Consider the following 18,033-nt stretch of genomic DNA (forward strand, 5'->3'; position numbering starts at 1 on the left):
GAAAAAGCCCTAGTCACGTGTTAGGATCTGGAATTGGCCAAGGATTAGTGTTTGGATATAATCCAGGTAAACTAGGCCATTAATATTGATCCTTTACATTAATTACTTATTTTAGACCAAGAACAAGTTGAGAGACTCCGTAAAGGAAAATCTTAAATTCCTTAAGAGTATTCAGGCTTGGTTTTGAGGTAGGTGATGGTTTAATTTCCCATCTATGTTATATATGCCTGCTAACTGCTCCATTGTATCATGCATGTAGGAGAATAGGGAAAGATGAAATGAAACTAATAAAGTTACTATTTGTGATTCTATAGCATGGAATGGACTTGTTATGTGATTGTACAACACAAGTGCGTAAATCATTCATTGTGGTGCTGATTGTGATTTATTGGATCGGGTGTCACGTTCCGACACATAATTGGATCGAGTGTCATATTCCGACACATATTGGATCAAGTGTCATGTTCGGACACATTATTGGATCGGCAGTAACGTTCAGATACACTAATCGTTTGAGTGTGAGCTCCATGAGAGAACCATCAATTACTGTTGCATTTGAGATTGATATTGGTAAAATGATATATTGAGCATGAATTGGTAAATTGTTATTCTTCCCGTATATGTGTGGTTTACTATGTTGTAGTTACTTATGTATGTCATACTTACTGGAATAGACGAGTGATCCTACCAGTGCACCGTTGGTTTGTGCACTGATACTGCATTTGCTCTTTCTTTATTTAGTACAGGCATCTTCAGGCGGTTGTTGAGAGACCTATCACTGACTTGTTGAATTCAAGGGTGAGCCAATTCCTGCCAGCTACAATGGATTCATTTAGGATCTTAGTCCATTTCCTTTGGACTTAGACCTTTCAGAGTCTTCACTTTGTGTTTAGTTGTTTTGGGGTTGCACCCCATTATCATAGATAGTTTAGTTAGAAGTTCTTGTAAAATGACTTTAGGGTTCTAGGAGTTAAATTTCCATTTTTTTACGTTTTTCTTTGATAACTTACTAAGTTTATGGGAACTTAGCTCTTAAATTGATTATTTAAACCTGTCTCCACACTTATAAATGCCCGTCTTTTGGTTAGCATTGTTTAATTGGGTTGTAGTAATGGTTCTTCAATCGGAGGGTTAGTATGGATGCCAATCACAGTAGTTTGGGTCGTGATAAAATTGGTATTACAACCCTAGGTTCGTTGATCTCGTTGTACCAAAACGAGTCTAGTAAAGTCTTGCGGAACGGTACAGACACGTCTATACTTTTCTTCAAGAGGCTACAGGACTTTAGGAAAATCTCTCTATCTTCTTCTCCTTCGTGTTATAATTTGATCCCAATTGCTATGTGGTAATCCATATTGGTATCTAATCTCTTCTATTCTTTGGTACGCAGATAGTTAACACACGAAACAACGACGCCTGGCCAGTAGATTTCATAAATGAGCCAATAAGGGAACCCCAGTGAGAGGACGTGGCTGAGGCATGGGTAGAGGAAGAGTATGGGGCAGAGGCTGAGGAAGGGTAGCACCTGCAGAGGGTGAAACTTAAGTTGAGAATGTACCCACGAGAGAGGCCCATCCCGCACCCCATGCCGAGGTAGAAGAGAATGTGGAGATTGAGGTGGAAGAGGATACTGAACCAGAAGAGAATGCACATGCTGGGGCTGTAGGACTTCTCCCTTTGGATCCAACTATAGCTTGTCATATTTTGACTTTTCAGAGAAGGTTGGTCGGCTCTGGAGCCATTCCTACGGTGCAAGTTACTCAACCTCCAGTCATCCACCCCGTTGCAACTATAGTCCCTAAGATGGATGGAGTGTTGGAAGATGATGTCTTCTTCCATCTACTTTTGGGCCTTATGATGATTGGCACTGATCCAGACATGCTGACCAAGTTTTTGAAGTTAAAACTGCTAGTGTTCCTTGGTTCTGAAAGTGAAGATGCCTATGAGTTCTACCTAGATTTCTTTGAGAGACTTTACAAGTTAGGAATTGTGCATGAGCATGGAGTTGAGTTCGTGACCTTTCAGGTTCAAAGTAAGGCTAAGTAGTGGTGGAGAGCCTTTGTGGAACGTTGATCGCCAGTCTTGCCTCCACTCATTTGGGTTCAATTTAATGCCATGTTTCTGGAGAAGTATGTGCCCTGGACTTTGAGGGACCACAAGAAGGATGAGTTCATAGATTGGAGCAGGGTGGTATGACTGTAGCTGCTTATGAGGTTAAGTTCCAGGCCTTTTCCAGATATGCTACGCAATTGGTGACTACAGAGGAAGAGAGGATCCGTTTATTAGTCAAGGAATTGAATCCCGAGTTACATGTATTGTCTGTTCACATGATCTCTGCAAGTAAAAGCCTTAATGAAGTGAAAAACTTTGTGAAGAAGGTATAAGGAGTTTGCGGGATGGGATGACCAAGCCTTTGGCTAAGAAAGACCAAGAATACACCCGGCCAATTCAGTCAGCTATTCCCGCTTCTATGAGTTGTTACTCAAGGAATCAGTAGCAGAATCCTACACAGGATGGTCAGGGAGCCTTTTTTATGCCGGGCAACAAGCCGTCTCTTGACGACAATTGTTATAATTGTGGAGAACCAGGACACATGACGAGAAATTGTCCCCACCCGCGCATGACTGAACTTGTGCAATAGTAGGTCTGAGCATTGGTACGAGTGGGCGGAGGTAATAATCGAATAGGACATCCATAAGGTGGGTGAGGAGGAAATCAAAAATCCCATGGAGGCTAGTGAAATGGTAATGCATGTAGTGGAGCAGTGCAACCAAGAAGAGAGATTGCTCGTTAAGATAAAAGGGCTCAATTTTATGCCTTTCCGGGCAAGATCTAGGCTGAAGCATCTGATGCAGCGATCACATGTACTATTCTTATCTGTGATCGGATGGCTACTATTTTGTTTGATCCGAGTTCTACTTACTCTTATGTGTCAATATAGTTTTCCTTCGAATTTTTGATGTGCTTGATGCTCCCATCCATGTTTCTACCCCAGTTGAAGAGTCTTTCGTAGTCACGCATGTCTATCGTGCTTGTTCTATCCTGATTATGAGTTTTCAGACTTGGAAATATTTGGTTAATTTGGATATGAATGACCTTCATGTAATCTTAGGCATTACTTGGTTGTACCCTTATTATGTTGTGCTTAATTGTAATGCTAAGACCGTGACTCTAGAGATCTTAGGTAGGGAAAACTTAGAATGGGGATGGGTGTACAAACCTAAGCCACCTAAGATCATATATTTTATCCAGTCTAGAAAACTTGTGGGGCAGGGGTGTTTGGTATAGTTGTCTCATATTCGAGATGTCGATGCAGTGTCCCCCTCTATTCTGTCCATTCATGTAGTGTCTGTGTTTAAGGAAGTGTTTGCTATTGATATACCTTGTATGCCTACTAGAGATATATATTTTTGAATTGACTTTGAGGTGGGAACTCACCCAAACTCTATCCCTTCTTATCACATGGCTCCAACAAAGTTAATAGAGCTGAAGACCCGGATCGAAGAGCTCATTGATAAGGGTTTCATCCATCCTAGTGCTTCCCCGTGGGGTGGTCTTGTCTTGTTTGTTAAGAAGAAGGATGGTAGAATGAGGATGTGCATAGACTACCAACAATTGAATAGGGTCAACATTTGAAATAAGTACCCATTACCTTGTATAGATGATCTCTTTGTGGGGTGCATCAGTATTATCTAAAATTGATTTAAGGTTTGGGTACCATCAATTAAATATTAGGCCAGAGGATGTATCTAAGACGACATTCAAGACTCGGTATGGGCACTATGAGTTCTTGGTGCTGTCATTTGGGTTCACCAATGCACCTGCACCCTTCATGAGTTTGATGAATGGTGTATTCAAACAATTTATGGATTCATTTGTAATTGTCTTTATTGAAGACAGTTTGGTCTATTCAAAGAGTAAGGAAGTGCATACAGACCATCTTCGTATTGTTCTGGGTGTCCTTGGGAAACTAAAATTGTATGCTAAATTTTTGAAGTCTAAATTTAGGTTGTCCACGATTGCCTTTTTGGTGCATGTAGTTTTAAAAGAAGGGGTAATGGTAGATTCCCAAAATATTGAAGGAGTCAAGAACTTGGTCTGACCCACTTTTGTGACTGAGGTTAGGAGTTTTGTGGGGCTTGACAGCTACTATCAGCGAATTTTGAAGAATTTAACCTCTATTGCCATGGATTTTACAAGGCTGACTCAAAAGGAGGTACCTTTTTGAGTGGACTAACAAATGTGAAGAGATCTTGCAAAAGCTCAAGTCTCTTCTGACCACAACACCGATTCTGTCATTGCCTGTGGAAGATAAGGATTTCATTATTTATTGTGATACTTCAAATTCGTGCTTTGGTGTTGTGTTGATGCAGGATAAGAATTTCATAGCTTATGCCTCACGAAAGTTTAAGATTCATGAGAAGAACTATCTGACACATGATTTTAAGTTGGCAACGGTAGTGTTTGCTCTCAAAATTTGGCAACATTATCTCAGTGAAGTCAAGTATGAAGTGTTCACTAATCACCGTAGTCTACAACATGTGTTCACTCAGACAGACTTAATCATGAGACAACGAAGATGGATGTAGTTACTTAAACATTATCGTGTCAACATTCAATACCATGTGGATAAGGCTAATGTGGTGGCATACACATTAAGTCTGAAGACAATGAGTATGAGCAGTTTATCTTGCTTGGGTGTGTCTAGGCAACCCTTGGCTAGGGAGATCCCGACCTTGGAGTCCAAGTTCTTGCAGTTGGGTATCTGAGAGAAAGGTGGGGTGTTAGCCAGCATTGAGGTTAGACCCACTTTTATTAAGGAGATCAAAGCCAAGGAATTTGTGGATGAGACTTTCAATGAGCTCAGAAAGAAGTTCATGTCTGGAAAGACACAAGATGTTGCTCTTGATGCAGGTGGTGTGCTCAGTTTAAGGAGGAGGATTTGCGTTCCTCAAGTGAATGACTTGATATAAAAGGTGTTGAGAGAATCTCATGGTTTGTGGTAATCTATTCATCCAAGAGTGACCAAGATGTATCGAAACTTGAAGCGACTTTATTAGTGGTCTGGCATGAAGAAAAACATAGCTGAGGTTGTGGCTAAGTGCCAAAACTATCAGCAGGTAAATTATGAGCATCAAAGGCTTGCTGGTTTGCTTCAGAGAATGCCAATGCCCGAGTGGAAGTGGGAAATGATAGTTATGGACTTTGTTGTTGGTCTTCCGGAAACCCTGGGAAAGTTTGACTCTATATGGGTTGAGGTTGATACACTGACTAAGTCAACCCACTTCATTCCAGTCAGAGTAGACTATAATGCCCATCAGTTGGCAAAGTTTATGTTAAGAAGATAGTAAAGCCGCATGGGGTGCCCCTTTCTATCATCTCAGACCGTGTACGCAGTTTGCATCAAAGTTTTGGGACAAGCTGCATGAAGAGTTGGGCACTGAACTCACTTTCAACACAACTTTTTATCCACAGACTGATGGACAATCGGACAGAACAATTTAAGTGTTGGATGACACGTTCGGGCATGTGTAATTGACTATGGAGGGAATTAGGATAAATTCCTACCTTTGTGTGAGTTCTCCTACAACAATAGCATCACTCCAACATCGATATGGCACTATTCGAAGCACTTTGTGGGAGGGGATGTTGATCGCCCATAAAATGGTTTAAGGGTGGAGATGTGAAACCTTTGGGGGTGGATTTGGTAAAGAATGCACAGGATAAGGTGAGGAGTATCCAGGCTAAGTTTCTAGCCACTCAAAGTCGATTGAAAGAGTATGCATATCGTAAGGCAAGGGAGATGTAATTTTAGGCTAGGGAACAAGGTCTTCTGAAGGTGTTACCCATAAAGGGGGTGATAAGATTAAGAAAGAAAGGCAAGCTCAATCCTCGCTACATTGGCTTATTTGAGATCCTTGACTGTAGGGCCAGTGGCTTATAGGTTGGCTTTACTGCCTAGCCTATATAAAGTCCATCCAGTATTCCATGTGTCTATGTTGAAGAATTATCATGCGGATGGACATTATATCATCAAGTGGGACTCAGTATTTTTAAACAAAGATCTTCAGTATGAAGAGGAACCGGTTGCAATCCTTGATCGTGATGTCCGAAAGCTGAGAACCAAATAGATTAGGTTAGTGAAAGTTCAATTGAAGAATCAACCGATTAAGGAAGCTACTTCGGAAACCGAGATGGACATGCGAGACAAGTATCCCTCGTTATTTTACTAATCAGGTACTACTCTATTATTGCCTTAGCTTAGTTTTCCTAGTTTATCACTCGCAGATGAGTGATGGGTCAATTGGTATCTATTGTAACAACCTATTCCCGTCTTTATGGATAAGCTAATGAGAAAGGAATTTGTACTAGAAAACTTCTGAGTAGTAACTTGGAAATTTCAAGCCTAGGACACACTTGGACAAAATCAGAGTCAGGTAAGATCTAGGGTAATCTGGTAATTGATGGGGGATTCGATTATAAATTTGATCATTAGAGTGGATAGCCAAGACGATAAGGAGCTTGTATAACTTTACGAAATAAATTGGAAAAACAATTCTGAGTCTCTATCTTCGTGCAACCCACCACGGTGGGATTATTCCAGCCTTGGCAGGGCCGCTATGGTGGGCCAGTTGCGAGTAAAAGCTGAAAAAGTCCCAAATATGTTATTTTTCTGCAGACTTTATTCTTGGAGCGAAAAAGGGTGACCTAGGGCTATTTCTTCTTGTTTTTCACTAATTATCGCACTTAAGGTAGGTAGATTACTCCCCTAGATCATAAATTGATTTTTAGAACTTAGAATCCTTTTTATTTATCCTTGGGGGAGGGTTTTGGCTTGAATTTAATGGTGGAAAAAGCCATAGTTGGGTGTGAGGATCATGGAATTGTCCAAGGGTCAGTATTTGGATATAATTCGGGTAAACTAGCCTACTACTATTGATTATTTGAAGAAATCACTTGTTATAGACAAAGAACAAGCTGAGAGACTCCGTAAAGGGAAAGCTCAAGTTCCTTAAGAGTGTTCAGGCTTGGTTTCGAGGTAAGTGATGGTTTGATTTACTGTTTTTGTTATATATGCTTGCTAACTCTCTATTGTATTCATGCATGTAGGTGAATTGGGAGAGATAAAATGAATCTAATGAAATTACTATGTATGATTCTATAGCATGCAATGAACCTGTTACCTGATTGTACGACACACGTATGTAAATCATTCATTGTGGTGTTGATTGTGTTTGTGAGTGTGGTTGATTGGATCGGGTGTCGTGTTCCGACACATAATAGGATCGGGTGTCGCGTTCTGACACATATTGGATTGGGTGTCATGTTCCTACTCATTGTTGGATCTGGTCTAACATTTTGGCACACTAATAGTTTGAGTGTGGGTTCTAAGAGATAATAATCATTGATTGTTGTATTTGAGATTGATATTGTGAAACTGATATATTGAGCATGAACTAGTAAATTGTTATTCTTTCTGTATGTGTGGTTTACTATGTTTTAGTTACTTATGTATGTCGCAATTACTATAATAACCGCGTCATCCTACTAGTACGCCGTTGGTTTGTGTAACGCTCCAAAAATTTCTAACTTAAGACTCGAACCATTCTTCAATTGTGAATAAGATTGTACCAGGTGATTCTTAAACTACCCATATGTGTAAAGGTCAATTCTTTAGTGATGGAATGAATTTTGATATGAATTAAGGTCACTAGAATCCCTTAGCACAAAGTTTAGTTGAAAGCTTCCATACTAATTAAGTTTTGATGTAATATTATGACTGGGTCAACTTTAAACGGCCATATCGCTTCACATTTAAAGGGTTACGTGTCCCATAACCTATCAAATTAAACATATTTGCATCTTTTTTCCAACACCACAAATTTCGCAACAATTTGAGTTTCGAGTAACAAGTTATGACAATTTTATTAACCTGATACAATGCAATGACGAATTAGCCGACCAGAAAACATTAAAAAGGGTATTCTTGTCTTTTCACCTCTAAGCAAACCCTAAACGAATTTTTGACTTATTAAAGGCCCAAAACGATCAGATTTTCATCTCTTAATCCCTCATTCTCTTCTCTAAGGAAAAAAACCAAAGTAATAGACTTCCATTCAAGATTTTTTCAAGATTCTTCTTCAAGGTAAGTCCTTTCCAAGAATTTCATTCTTTCCAACTTAACTTCCTCCATATAATTATGAATTGCTAATGAAAATCATAATACCTGGCCATAGAGATTTCAAGAAACTAATTCAAGAATCTTAATAAATGTTTTCTTGTTTGTTTACCTTAAAGCTAGGGTTTCAAGGCTTCAAACCTAGTTCTTATTCAAGATTCTTTAAGAACCTTGTTCTTAAATATATGTAAGGCTATCATAGTGTTGGACTAGTTCTTCCTCACGCCCTACATTTGCTTTCAAATTAGTAAAAGAGTAATCTAGGGTTCTATCCTTAGATTTGAGTATTCTTGAGATGAGCTTGTTGTTGAGTTTTGAGTTATATTCCTAATGTTGAGTTTCTATATGTTATGCATTGAGATCCTTGAGTTTATTCGTTTATGTCTATATTTCAGCATGAACTCTATTAATTGAGTATTCTTGAGATGAGTAGTATTGTTGAGTTCTGAGTATTCAGTTTTTCCATATTGTTATTGAGATCCTTTAGTTGATTTGCTCATGTCTATATGTAAGCATGAACTCTATTTAAGTTATAATTATTGAGAATCTTTTAAAGCAAACAATTTTGTCTTAAACTAATATTCTGAGAAAGCAAAAATGAGTTTTGAAACATGATTAGTATGACAATCGAGTATGCAATCAATATTTAAGCAGTATGGTACCTAGATATGACATCAATATTTATGCAGTATGACTTCCTGAGTCATCAATGATCAGATCACAATATGATTTTTGATATAGTTTTGAGAAAGTTTTCAAGTATGAATTGAGTAACGGTACAAGGGAAGTAAGTATTCCCAAATGTATCAGGTTTTACATTGAGAAAAGAGATACTTTGATTTGTAAATGAGTTAATGAGTGTAGAGATATTTCAGAGCAGTTACCTCTTTTAAGAGGTTATTTTGAGTAATTACCTCAAAACAGAGAAAAAGTATGTTGTACACATTTAAGCATGAGTATATTATTAGAAGTAGTATCAAGTACCGCTATGGGGAAAGGTTCAGACAACTCAAAATCCTCATAAACCATGTTTGCCATCATGGGTAAATGATCATACTTTTTAGATGAATCCTTATTTCTTAGTGGATCCACTTAGTTGAGGTGTTCTATACCCCGACAAGGTGTAGGATAGTTCTGGCAGCTTGGACGAGACGTTGTATCATCACATAGCTCATAGTGATGGTTGCCTGTTAGAGAATCTCCCAAATAGAGTTGCATTTGTAGTTTTATTATATCACTTACTATGTTGAAGTTCAGAGATGAGTCAGTGTTTTTGTAAAGTTTTGAATGATTTCATTCCTTTAATACTTTACATTTCGTTTAGTTTATGTTTTATCCATTGCAGTCATATTAGTTCAGTTATTTGTTATTCGACTATATTACATACTCCTACATTCAATGTACTGATGTCATTCGACCTGCATCTTTTAATGATGTAAATACAGGTTCTTAGGATTCTCAGCAAGATTCTATTGGAATTACTTCATCCGCTCGTCTGCTTTTGAGTAAGACCTCCTTGCTTCCGGAGGACTCCAATTTTCTGAGTTATTAGTAACAGTTTTTGAAGAGTCGTGGGCCTTGTCCGGACATTCATCTTTATACAGTAGAGGCTTAATAGATAGACAAATTTGGAGAGTCATTCAATTTTCAGATGTTTTATTTAAACTAATATTTCATACTCAGTATATTCATAAAAGTTTTGAGATTCAGTAAACTATTTTTCATGACCTGAGCCTACACCCTGGACGTGGCCGACACTCCAGAATTATTGCTGGTTCCAAAGTGAACCCTCATCCTGGCTGACTACTAGTGAAAGACTAACTTGAGCATACATAAGCATCAAATTGAAAGAAACGTTTAAAAATATTTTATTGAATCTCAAAACTTTGCTGAATATACTTAGTATGAAACATAAGTTTAAATAAAATATCTGAAAACTGAAAGACTCTCCAAAACTGTTTGTCTATGAAGCCTCTACTATTAAGAAAGGGTGTCGGGTCAAGACCCACGACAACTCAAAACTACTAACTCGAAAGTAGTTGTGAAGTCCTTTAGAATACAAGGGGTTCACCAAAGCTAACTAGAGTGTAGGGTGATCTCAATAAAGCGCCTGTTGATAATTATGAACACCTATATCTACATTATAAAAGGATGCAGGTCAAATGCCATCAGCATATGAAATGTACGAGTATGTAATACAGCTGAGTAAACAAATAACTGAACTGAATGACCGAAAGCAACTAAACTGAATCAATACATGAACATGAAGTGAAGACCATTTAAGCTTTACAATAAGATATACAATGAAAGCAACATTAAAAAAATATACTTTACTTGTGGGGAGTTTCTAACCGACAACCATTACCATGAGCTTAGCAATGATACAACGTTTTCGCCTCAGGTTGTAAGGGCCAACCTATACTTTGCTGGGTTATAGGATGATATCATGACTATCGATCCATCTAATTGGCCTTCTTAGAGGCAGTGAGGAGTCACATGAAGAATCAATACTATTCTGTCCTACACTAGCTACGTAGTTCTATGGGACTTTCGAATCATAAAAGACTCTAACCCAACTCGGTGCTCGATACTACTCCCAAAATAATTAATATAACTTTGTGCTGAATTCAGCCATTACAAACGATGGACTTCTTACATTACTTGAAATACTTTTCAAAACATAAGACCTGCTTACCTTCTTGAAAACATGCACTTATGAACTTATCTTTCAAGTTCAATAATTAACATAGGTGCATATGTATATGTATATATATTAATAAAATAACATTAGAAACTCTTAAGTCTTTATGAAATAGAACCTTTAAACTTTTTCTCAAAACTCATATTTACTTCCTCAAAAACATTGTTTAAAAACTCAAGTGTTGGCTTTAAAAAAAACTTCTAAAGATTTATATCTCAAAATAGGGTTCAATCTGAATTATAGATATGAACAAATCAACTCAAGGATCTCAATAACAATATAGAGACTCAATAATTAGGAATATAATTTCAAAAAAAAAATAGAAATTTAAGAACTAAAAATCAACTTAGCTCAAGAATACTCAAATCTAGAGGTAGAATCGTAGATTTCTCTTTTACTGATTTGAAAGTAGATATAGAGCGTGCGGACCTATTCCAACACTATGATAGCCTTACATACCTGGAAGAACAAGGGTCTTAAAGAATCTTGAAGAAGAAGTTGATTAGAAGCCTTGAAACCCTAGAATGAAGGAGAACAATCAAGAAAACCTTTCTTGGGGTTCTTGAATTACTTTCTTGAAATCTCTATGGCCAAGAATTATGATTTTTATTAGTGATTCATAATTGTATGGAGGAATTTTAGTTGGAAAGAATGGAATTCTTGGAAAAAAACTTACCTTGAAGTAAAATCTTGAAATAAATGGAAAGAATCTTGCATGAAGTCTTCTAATTTGATTTTTCCTTAGGATTTGAGAGAGAAGAGAATGATAGATTAAAATATGAAAATCTAATTGTTTTGAGCCTTTTATTAGTCAAGAAATTTGTTTAGGGTTTTCTTGGAGGTAAAAAGACACTACAAGAAAACTGCTTATTAAAGACCAACATTTAGAGACGGGGTTATAATATGGTCCCTAATACTATACTTATAGGGACGATATTTTTTTCTAGTCTTTAATTTTAACTATTATTTTTGAAGTTAGCGAACACTCTAAATCTGGTTCATAAAAGAATAAACATCTCGTCCCTAATGATATATTTTTAAAGGAAATAAGTGACAATGTAAAAAGAAACAAAAAATGTATTTATTAACACCTCCTCGTTCACATAATAAAACCCTATCATTTCTATTTTAAAGCTTAGAAAGGGCATGGGCTCTCTAAATTCCTCTCTCAAAGTCGGCAGTCTCATTTGGTTCTGTCTAAAGTTGCTGAAAATTCGCAAATCGGATGACAAGATATGTCTATTTGAAAAGGTTTGTCTATTTTCTTCGTCTTTTCATTTTTGGGTTTAAATCAATATTTTTGTTTCTCGCTGAACAGTTCTTGTTGAGAATGATAGTCTTTGAAATTGGTTCTATTTAATACTGATTGTTTTGGCGTGAGGTCTATAACTTCGAGTATTGGGCTTGCTATGAAGAATTGTGGCTAGGGTTTGATATTAAAAAAAGGGCTTTGAGGGAAAGGAGGATTTGGGAATGACAATTGATCCCTTTCATTGTTTGGTTCAGATGAGCAAATAATTTTAGGAAACAAAAGTATTTCCTTTTGAAATGTCCTTTAAGACGCAAGTATGAACACTTGTGTTTTAAGGATGACGAGCAAGTATGTCTGAGAAAATAAAATATTCTGCTGTTTGAGCTTCCCACTATGCCTGGACAAATGTGGATCCAATATTTAAATTTAAAGGGTTCAACTTTTAAGATTTTCCACATTGAACTCATTGTACTGTTAAAATTATGAGTTCAAATCTAATATTTGTTGAGATTTTAGTAGGTTTACACATATATATCTATACTCAGTTATGGATCAGCTAAACCCACTGCAAAAAAAACTACCGCCCCTGTGTCTGGATCTTTAGTTTAATTCTGTGGAATAGTTTTGTTTGCATGTCAAAAAAATTCACTGCTTAGAACACCTTTATTTGCTAGGCTTGCTAGTTTGAGAGTGAAATCACAACTTTTAAGGACTGCCCGTGTGAGATATGCTTTTCACTAAGCATGTGGTATATGTTCTTAATATCTAGTTAACCTTGCCATATATAACAATGTGAACTAAAGAAACCTCTCTGATTAAGAAATATATGTAAGTGTTTGGCTATGTTTTATAACAATGATAAGCACAGGGTTGCTCAAGGTTTAAAATGTTTCACACTTTTGACATAGACTAACTTTTAAGTTTCCCCTGCATCAAACAAACATACACATATGTAACGTTGTGGATCAACAAAGTTTGAGATACACCATAAAGGTCTATTATCGTTAGAATTTTATCTTTTAGGCGTGTTTATACTTAAATTCATTTTGTTACTATTTTTTATACATCATATGGTTTGACACTTTAATCGTTTTTCTGAAAGTCCACAAAGTTATGTGATTTGGGGTTGTCAAAATTTTTGTCAATGGCTGATAGAGCCCATGATCCAGCCATCAAGACAATCACTGGGAAAATTGTCCAAGAGCAGATGACTTTCTCTGTCATCCCTTTTCTAGTCGATCTTCACCATTTGAAATTTCTAAGATGACCCTATGCATATGTGAATCTCTACATAATTTTGCTTACAATGAAATATGTCATTAGTTTCAGATGTGCACTATCTGCTAGTGAACTAGAATCAAAATTTTGCGGGTCCTAAAATTCACTGGAATAACTGTCTAGGCAGAAGAGTTGTGGATAATCTATATCCTTTCTATATATGAATCCTCTTTATACATTGGTCGATTCTTGTTATTTCACTCATATGCATGATTTTTCTTTATATTTCACTCCTATTGATCATCTAATAAATACCATCAATATTGCAAAGCTTCATCTTGATATAGTGTATGTAACAGATAAGCAAATGTCGAGGAAATGGCTTCACACGTACAACCTTTTACAATTTGAATGGAAGAAAATTATCCTGCAAAGATCTCTTATGTGTAAAAATAAAAAATTATAGGAAGATTTGACATAAAACTGAATTGTAATGAGACACAAAACCAATCGACCAATAAATATTGTAGTTTTTTTCTAGGTTAATATAACATGCTCAAGTTTGTAAAACATTTTTTATACGGTCAATTTTAAGCCTTGTTATCTCTTAAACTTTTTATTAGATTATAGAGGACAAGCACAAGATATCTTGCCAATTTTCTTTATTAGACTTTTTTATATTTACAATGGCAGGTAGGTATTGGTGCTCGATTAGAAAATATTCATACATACAAGGTAATTAAGCCATAATGACTTGAACTGAAAAGTTTGTTATTTCCTAAAAGGGACTTCTGGCATCCAATTACTGATTATGATGGTATAATAACCTACCATAATCTCGAATTGCAATTTTGGTTCATAGAAACAAGTACTTTCACTGAATATGGAAAACTATGAATGTTGTGTATTTCCTGATTGTTATTTAAGAAGTGATGTTACAAATGAAGCATACTTGTGTTTCTAGTTCCTAAAAGTTTTCTTTTAGATTACCCACCCCTGTGCCCCCATCTTCTCATCATTCTGATCTCTCTTCTCAATGTTCACCAGACAATAGGGTCACTGGTCATCGGCTTATGTCGTTTCTTGAGGGTGACATCCAGACGACTGTTAAGGTATATATTACTTTTGCAATGTACTATTTGCAACCTCTTGAAGAAGGGAATGGTAGGAATTAATCATATTAAGACTGGCATGCTAATTTTGTCTTGGAGCAGTCTTGTTGTACTTTGGAGAAACAAGAGTTACTGCATTAACTTGCTTAATCTGCCAGTGCACCTGCTTAAAAATTTGAGACCTTTGTTTTCGCAAGAAGTTCTACTTTCTTCGTGGAACACTTATCGCACAATTTTTGGTAAGTCCTTGGATCAACATTGTTTAAATGGACCATTAGGATATCATTCTTGTTAGAATTGTTGTCAATCTAGGATTAGTACGAAGGAATATGGAAATCTAGTGCACCAGGAGCTCTCTCGGATTAAATTTTGGAACTTAGCTTCAAAATGTTACAGAACACTTCAACAAGAATTTTATCATTGAAAATCAATGTATTCTTCTACATATTTCCTTGTTCAGTCTCCGCCATTGCAGGTGTTCATTAAATTGCTGGTTTCAACAACACATTGCTGACCTTGCAATGAAGATAAGTGTATACACTGCGCCTTCATGATCTGGTTGGACTTTTGCAATTGCTACACTTACAGTAGGCATTTATGGGTTTCACTTCACAACTAGAAGGTTGGAATCTGCATGACGTTCATCTCTCCTCTATGGCTTTACAAAAACTAGACCTGGAGTTGCTCAAAATAGATGTTGGACCTGACACTTTTTAGATAAGGGAACTGCTAGTTCTGGAACTCAAAAAAGCATAGGAAGCTTGATAGGCAATAGGACTTTTACATTTATATATTTGCTAGTAGGATATTTGTTTGTTTTTTATGAAGTTTTTGTGTAAACAATGACGTGTTTCATAAGATGTAGTGTGTATTTATATTCATATATGTATAAAACCAGATTATGATAATGTTATATATATGCATTTGATTATTGCTATTAAAATATGTATTACTATAATTTCAAATATAGAAAATCAAATTTTATATATAAGGACCACAACTTACTGGTCCTAAAAAGCCCACTAAACTGGTGGTTAAAAAACAATGAAGCACAAGTTGATCTTATATAATAGGACCAGTAGATATAGTCCCTGAAAATATTAAGGACCAGGTTTTTTCTAGTAAGGACTATAAATCCGGTCCCTAAAACAATATTTTGCGACCAGTTTTATACCAGCCGTAGAAACTTTTAAGGACCAGGTGGATCATCCCGTCCTTAATTTACATTAGCGACGGAGCCTATAGCGACGGGGTGGAGACCAGGTCTTCAGGTCGCTATTTCCCTTTAGGGACTAGATTTTTATTTTTAGGGACCAGTTTTCCCTTCGTTATTGACCCTTTTTCTTGTAGTGAGACAGAACTGTATCAGGTCACTAAAATAGTCGTAACTTTTTACTCTGAAATTGGATTTACGCGAAATTTGTGGCTTTAGAAAGTAGATTCAAATACCTTTAATTTGATAGGTTATGAGACACATAGATCTTTATATTCCAAGAGATATGATCGTTTGAATTTGACCCAAGTACAATATTACATCAAAACTTAATCGATAAGGAAAGTTCAAGAACACTTATCAAGAACTCATCAAGAAATTGAATTGCTCAATATGTATGTATAGATTCTCAAAAGAATCTCATGATTGGCATGTGGGTGAACAAACCCAACACTATGGAAGCTTACATACCTCAAAGAACTAGGTTCTTGGCAAAATCTTGAATTTCTTGAACGAACGCTTGAAACTTTGAACTTTTTCTCCTCTTGAATCTTCTCTCTAAACCCTAAATTCTTTGGGGATTAATGAAACTGATTCTAATCGGTTTAGACTCCTAAAGCCTTAGTAAAAACGTTTAAATCTGATTGGGTAATGAAAAGACCAAAATACCCCTCATATTTTTGGGTAACTTTCCTTATTTGGACAGCCCGACTTCAAATGAGCATATCTCCCTCATACGAGCTTGAAAATTACTTAACTTGGCGGCATTGGAAAGAGGAGTCAGAGATCTTTCATTTGATATCTTGTGGGTCTGTTAATTCATCATGTGCTAAAATGTATGGAAACTTGAAATTGACCCAACACTTAAAAAAGCTACGGAATGAATTGAATGAATTCTTTTTAATTCTTTTTGGAACTCAAGATGCTATATCAAGTGACCTTAGCACTTAATTTTTTTTAAAAATTCCTCGGTAAAACTTACTCACTACGAAGGATTGTTCAAGACTTAGCTAAAAAAAAATTTCTTGGGAGTTATAAAATCTCCCCCTGGGGATCATTCATCCTTGAATGACGACTAGACTGGGTATTGAACGGGGTTAGTCTCACTATCTCCTCCGACTCATGAACTTGCCTACTAACACAGGCTGAACTGATTCATACCAAGAGTTCGGACTTCCTCTAACACCTAAATCAAGAACGATGTTGTTGTGAACTGTAACGACCCGGAAAACTAGTAGGTTGAACTAGAGACTAAACATTAAGGGTTAAGGGGTTAAATGATTAAACATCAAGGTACGTATTAGACCTCGTAGTTAGAAGACCTTTTTATGTTTTATTGAGGGTTACAAAGGCAAGGGCCAAGGCTAAGGGGAAAGGCCTAAGACAAAGGCCAAGGATTCCCCAACCTTGGCCAAGCACTGCCAAGGACCACGACCACCTTCACGGCCAGTGGTCATGACCATGGTCCGTGAAGGGGCTCGTGGAGTCCCCTTGGCATGTGGAAGCCAAGGCCTTGAGGCCTAGCTACTTCCCCATGACCATGAGGGTCTTCACGACCTGTGGTGGCTACCACGAGCCATGGTGCCACCTGTGGTTGGTGAGGCAGTGCACTCCCAAAAGTGTCAAGCCAAGGGCCCCCTTCACAAGCCACTTCACGGCTCGTGGTCTTGACCACGGACCGTGGGAAGGCTCGTGGGGTTGCCTTAGACACTTGGGAGGTTGTCAAGATGAATGAGGCTACTGGTCAAGGGACCACGGGCATCACCACGAGCCGTGGTCCCCTTGACAAGCCGTCTAGGTGGCCGTAGTCTCTTGACGGGGCTGCCTAGTCGAGGGTCATTTGGTAATTTCTTATTTAATTAGTTAATTAATGGGGTTATTTTTAATTGTTTTATATTACATATATAAATGGTTTTAAGTCCTTTAACACCTAATTACTCCATTTTTTTTCAAATACCCAAATCATAACCCCAAAGTTCTTCCCCTCCCAAATATTTCTCTCTCTAGAAAACCTCCATTGAAGAAAAAGATCAAGGTCAAGTTTAGGGGTCAAGGAGAATCCTTTATTCTTAAAATTTCCTGTGGAAATATTCATAAGGCATGGGATTTTTCATCCTTGGGTAGGCATCACCCAAGGAGCCCCTTCAAAAGCTTTTATCTCAATTCTAGAAAACCCAATTAGCTAGGGTTTCAACTCAACCCCATGGAGTCCTTTCAAAGTTACTTTGAAAGGTTGAATTATGTTTGTTTATGAATGAATCACTAATTTTACATGATTTTAACTTGAGTTCTTCAAGAATTCATGAGTTCCCCAATCCTAGCTATAATTCTTCTTTATATTATGAAGGTTATTGCAAG

General features: G+C 37.0%; 1 protein-coding gene across 4 annotated transcripts; it reads left to right on the top strand.

Moving 5' to 3' along the window:
- Window positions 1–11,881: 11,881 nt before the first annotated feature.
- On the top strand, window positions 11,882–15,354 carry LOC125874893 (uncharacterized). Of its 4 annotated transcripts, none has more exons than XM_049555939.1 (4): window positions 11,882–12,131; window positions 14,044–14,085; window positions 14,398–14,701; window positions 14,938–15,354. In XM_049555939.1, exons 1-4 carry the CDS (start codon window positions 12,027–12,029, stop codon window positions 14,946–14,948), a joined length of 462 nt encoding a protein of 153 aa, XP_049411896.1. In that variant the 5' UTR covers window positions 11,882–12,026; the 3' UTR covers window positions 14,949–15,354. The 4 variants fall into 4 exon arrangements, with proteins under 4 accessions (XP_049411896.1, XP_049411897.1, XP_049411899.1 ...); XM_049555940.1 differs by having other exon boundaries at window positions 14,398–14,462; window positions 14,565–15,354; XM_049555942.1 differs by having other exon boundaries at window positions 14,398–14,462; window positions 14,923–15,354.
- The last annotated feature ends 2,679 nt before the right edge of the window (window positions 15,355–18,033 follow it).

The sequence above is a fragment of the Solanum stenotomum genome, chromosome 8, assembly GCF_019186545.1.
Source record: "Solanum stenotomum isolate F172 chromosome 8, ASM1918654v1, whole genome shotgun sequence".
Lineage (NCBI taxonomy): Eukaryota > Viridiplantae > Streptophyta > Magnoliopsida > Solanales > Solanaceae > Solanum > Solanum stenotomum.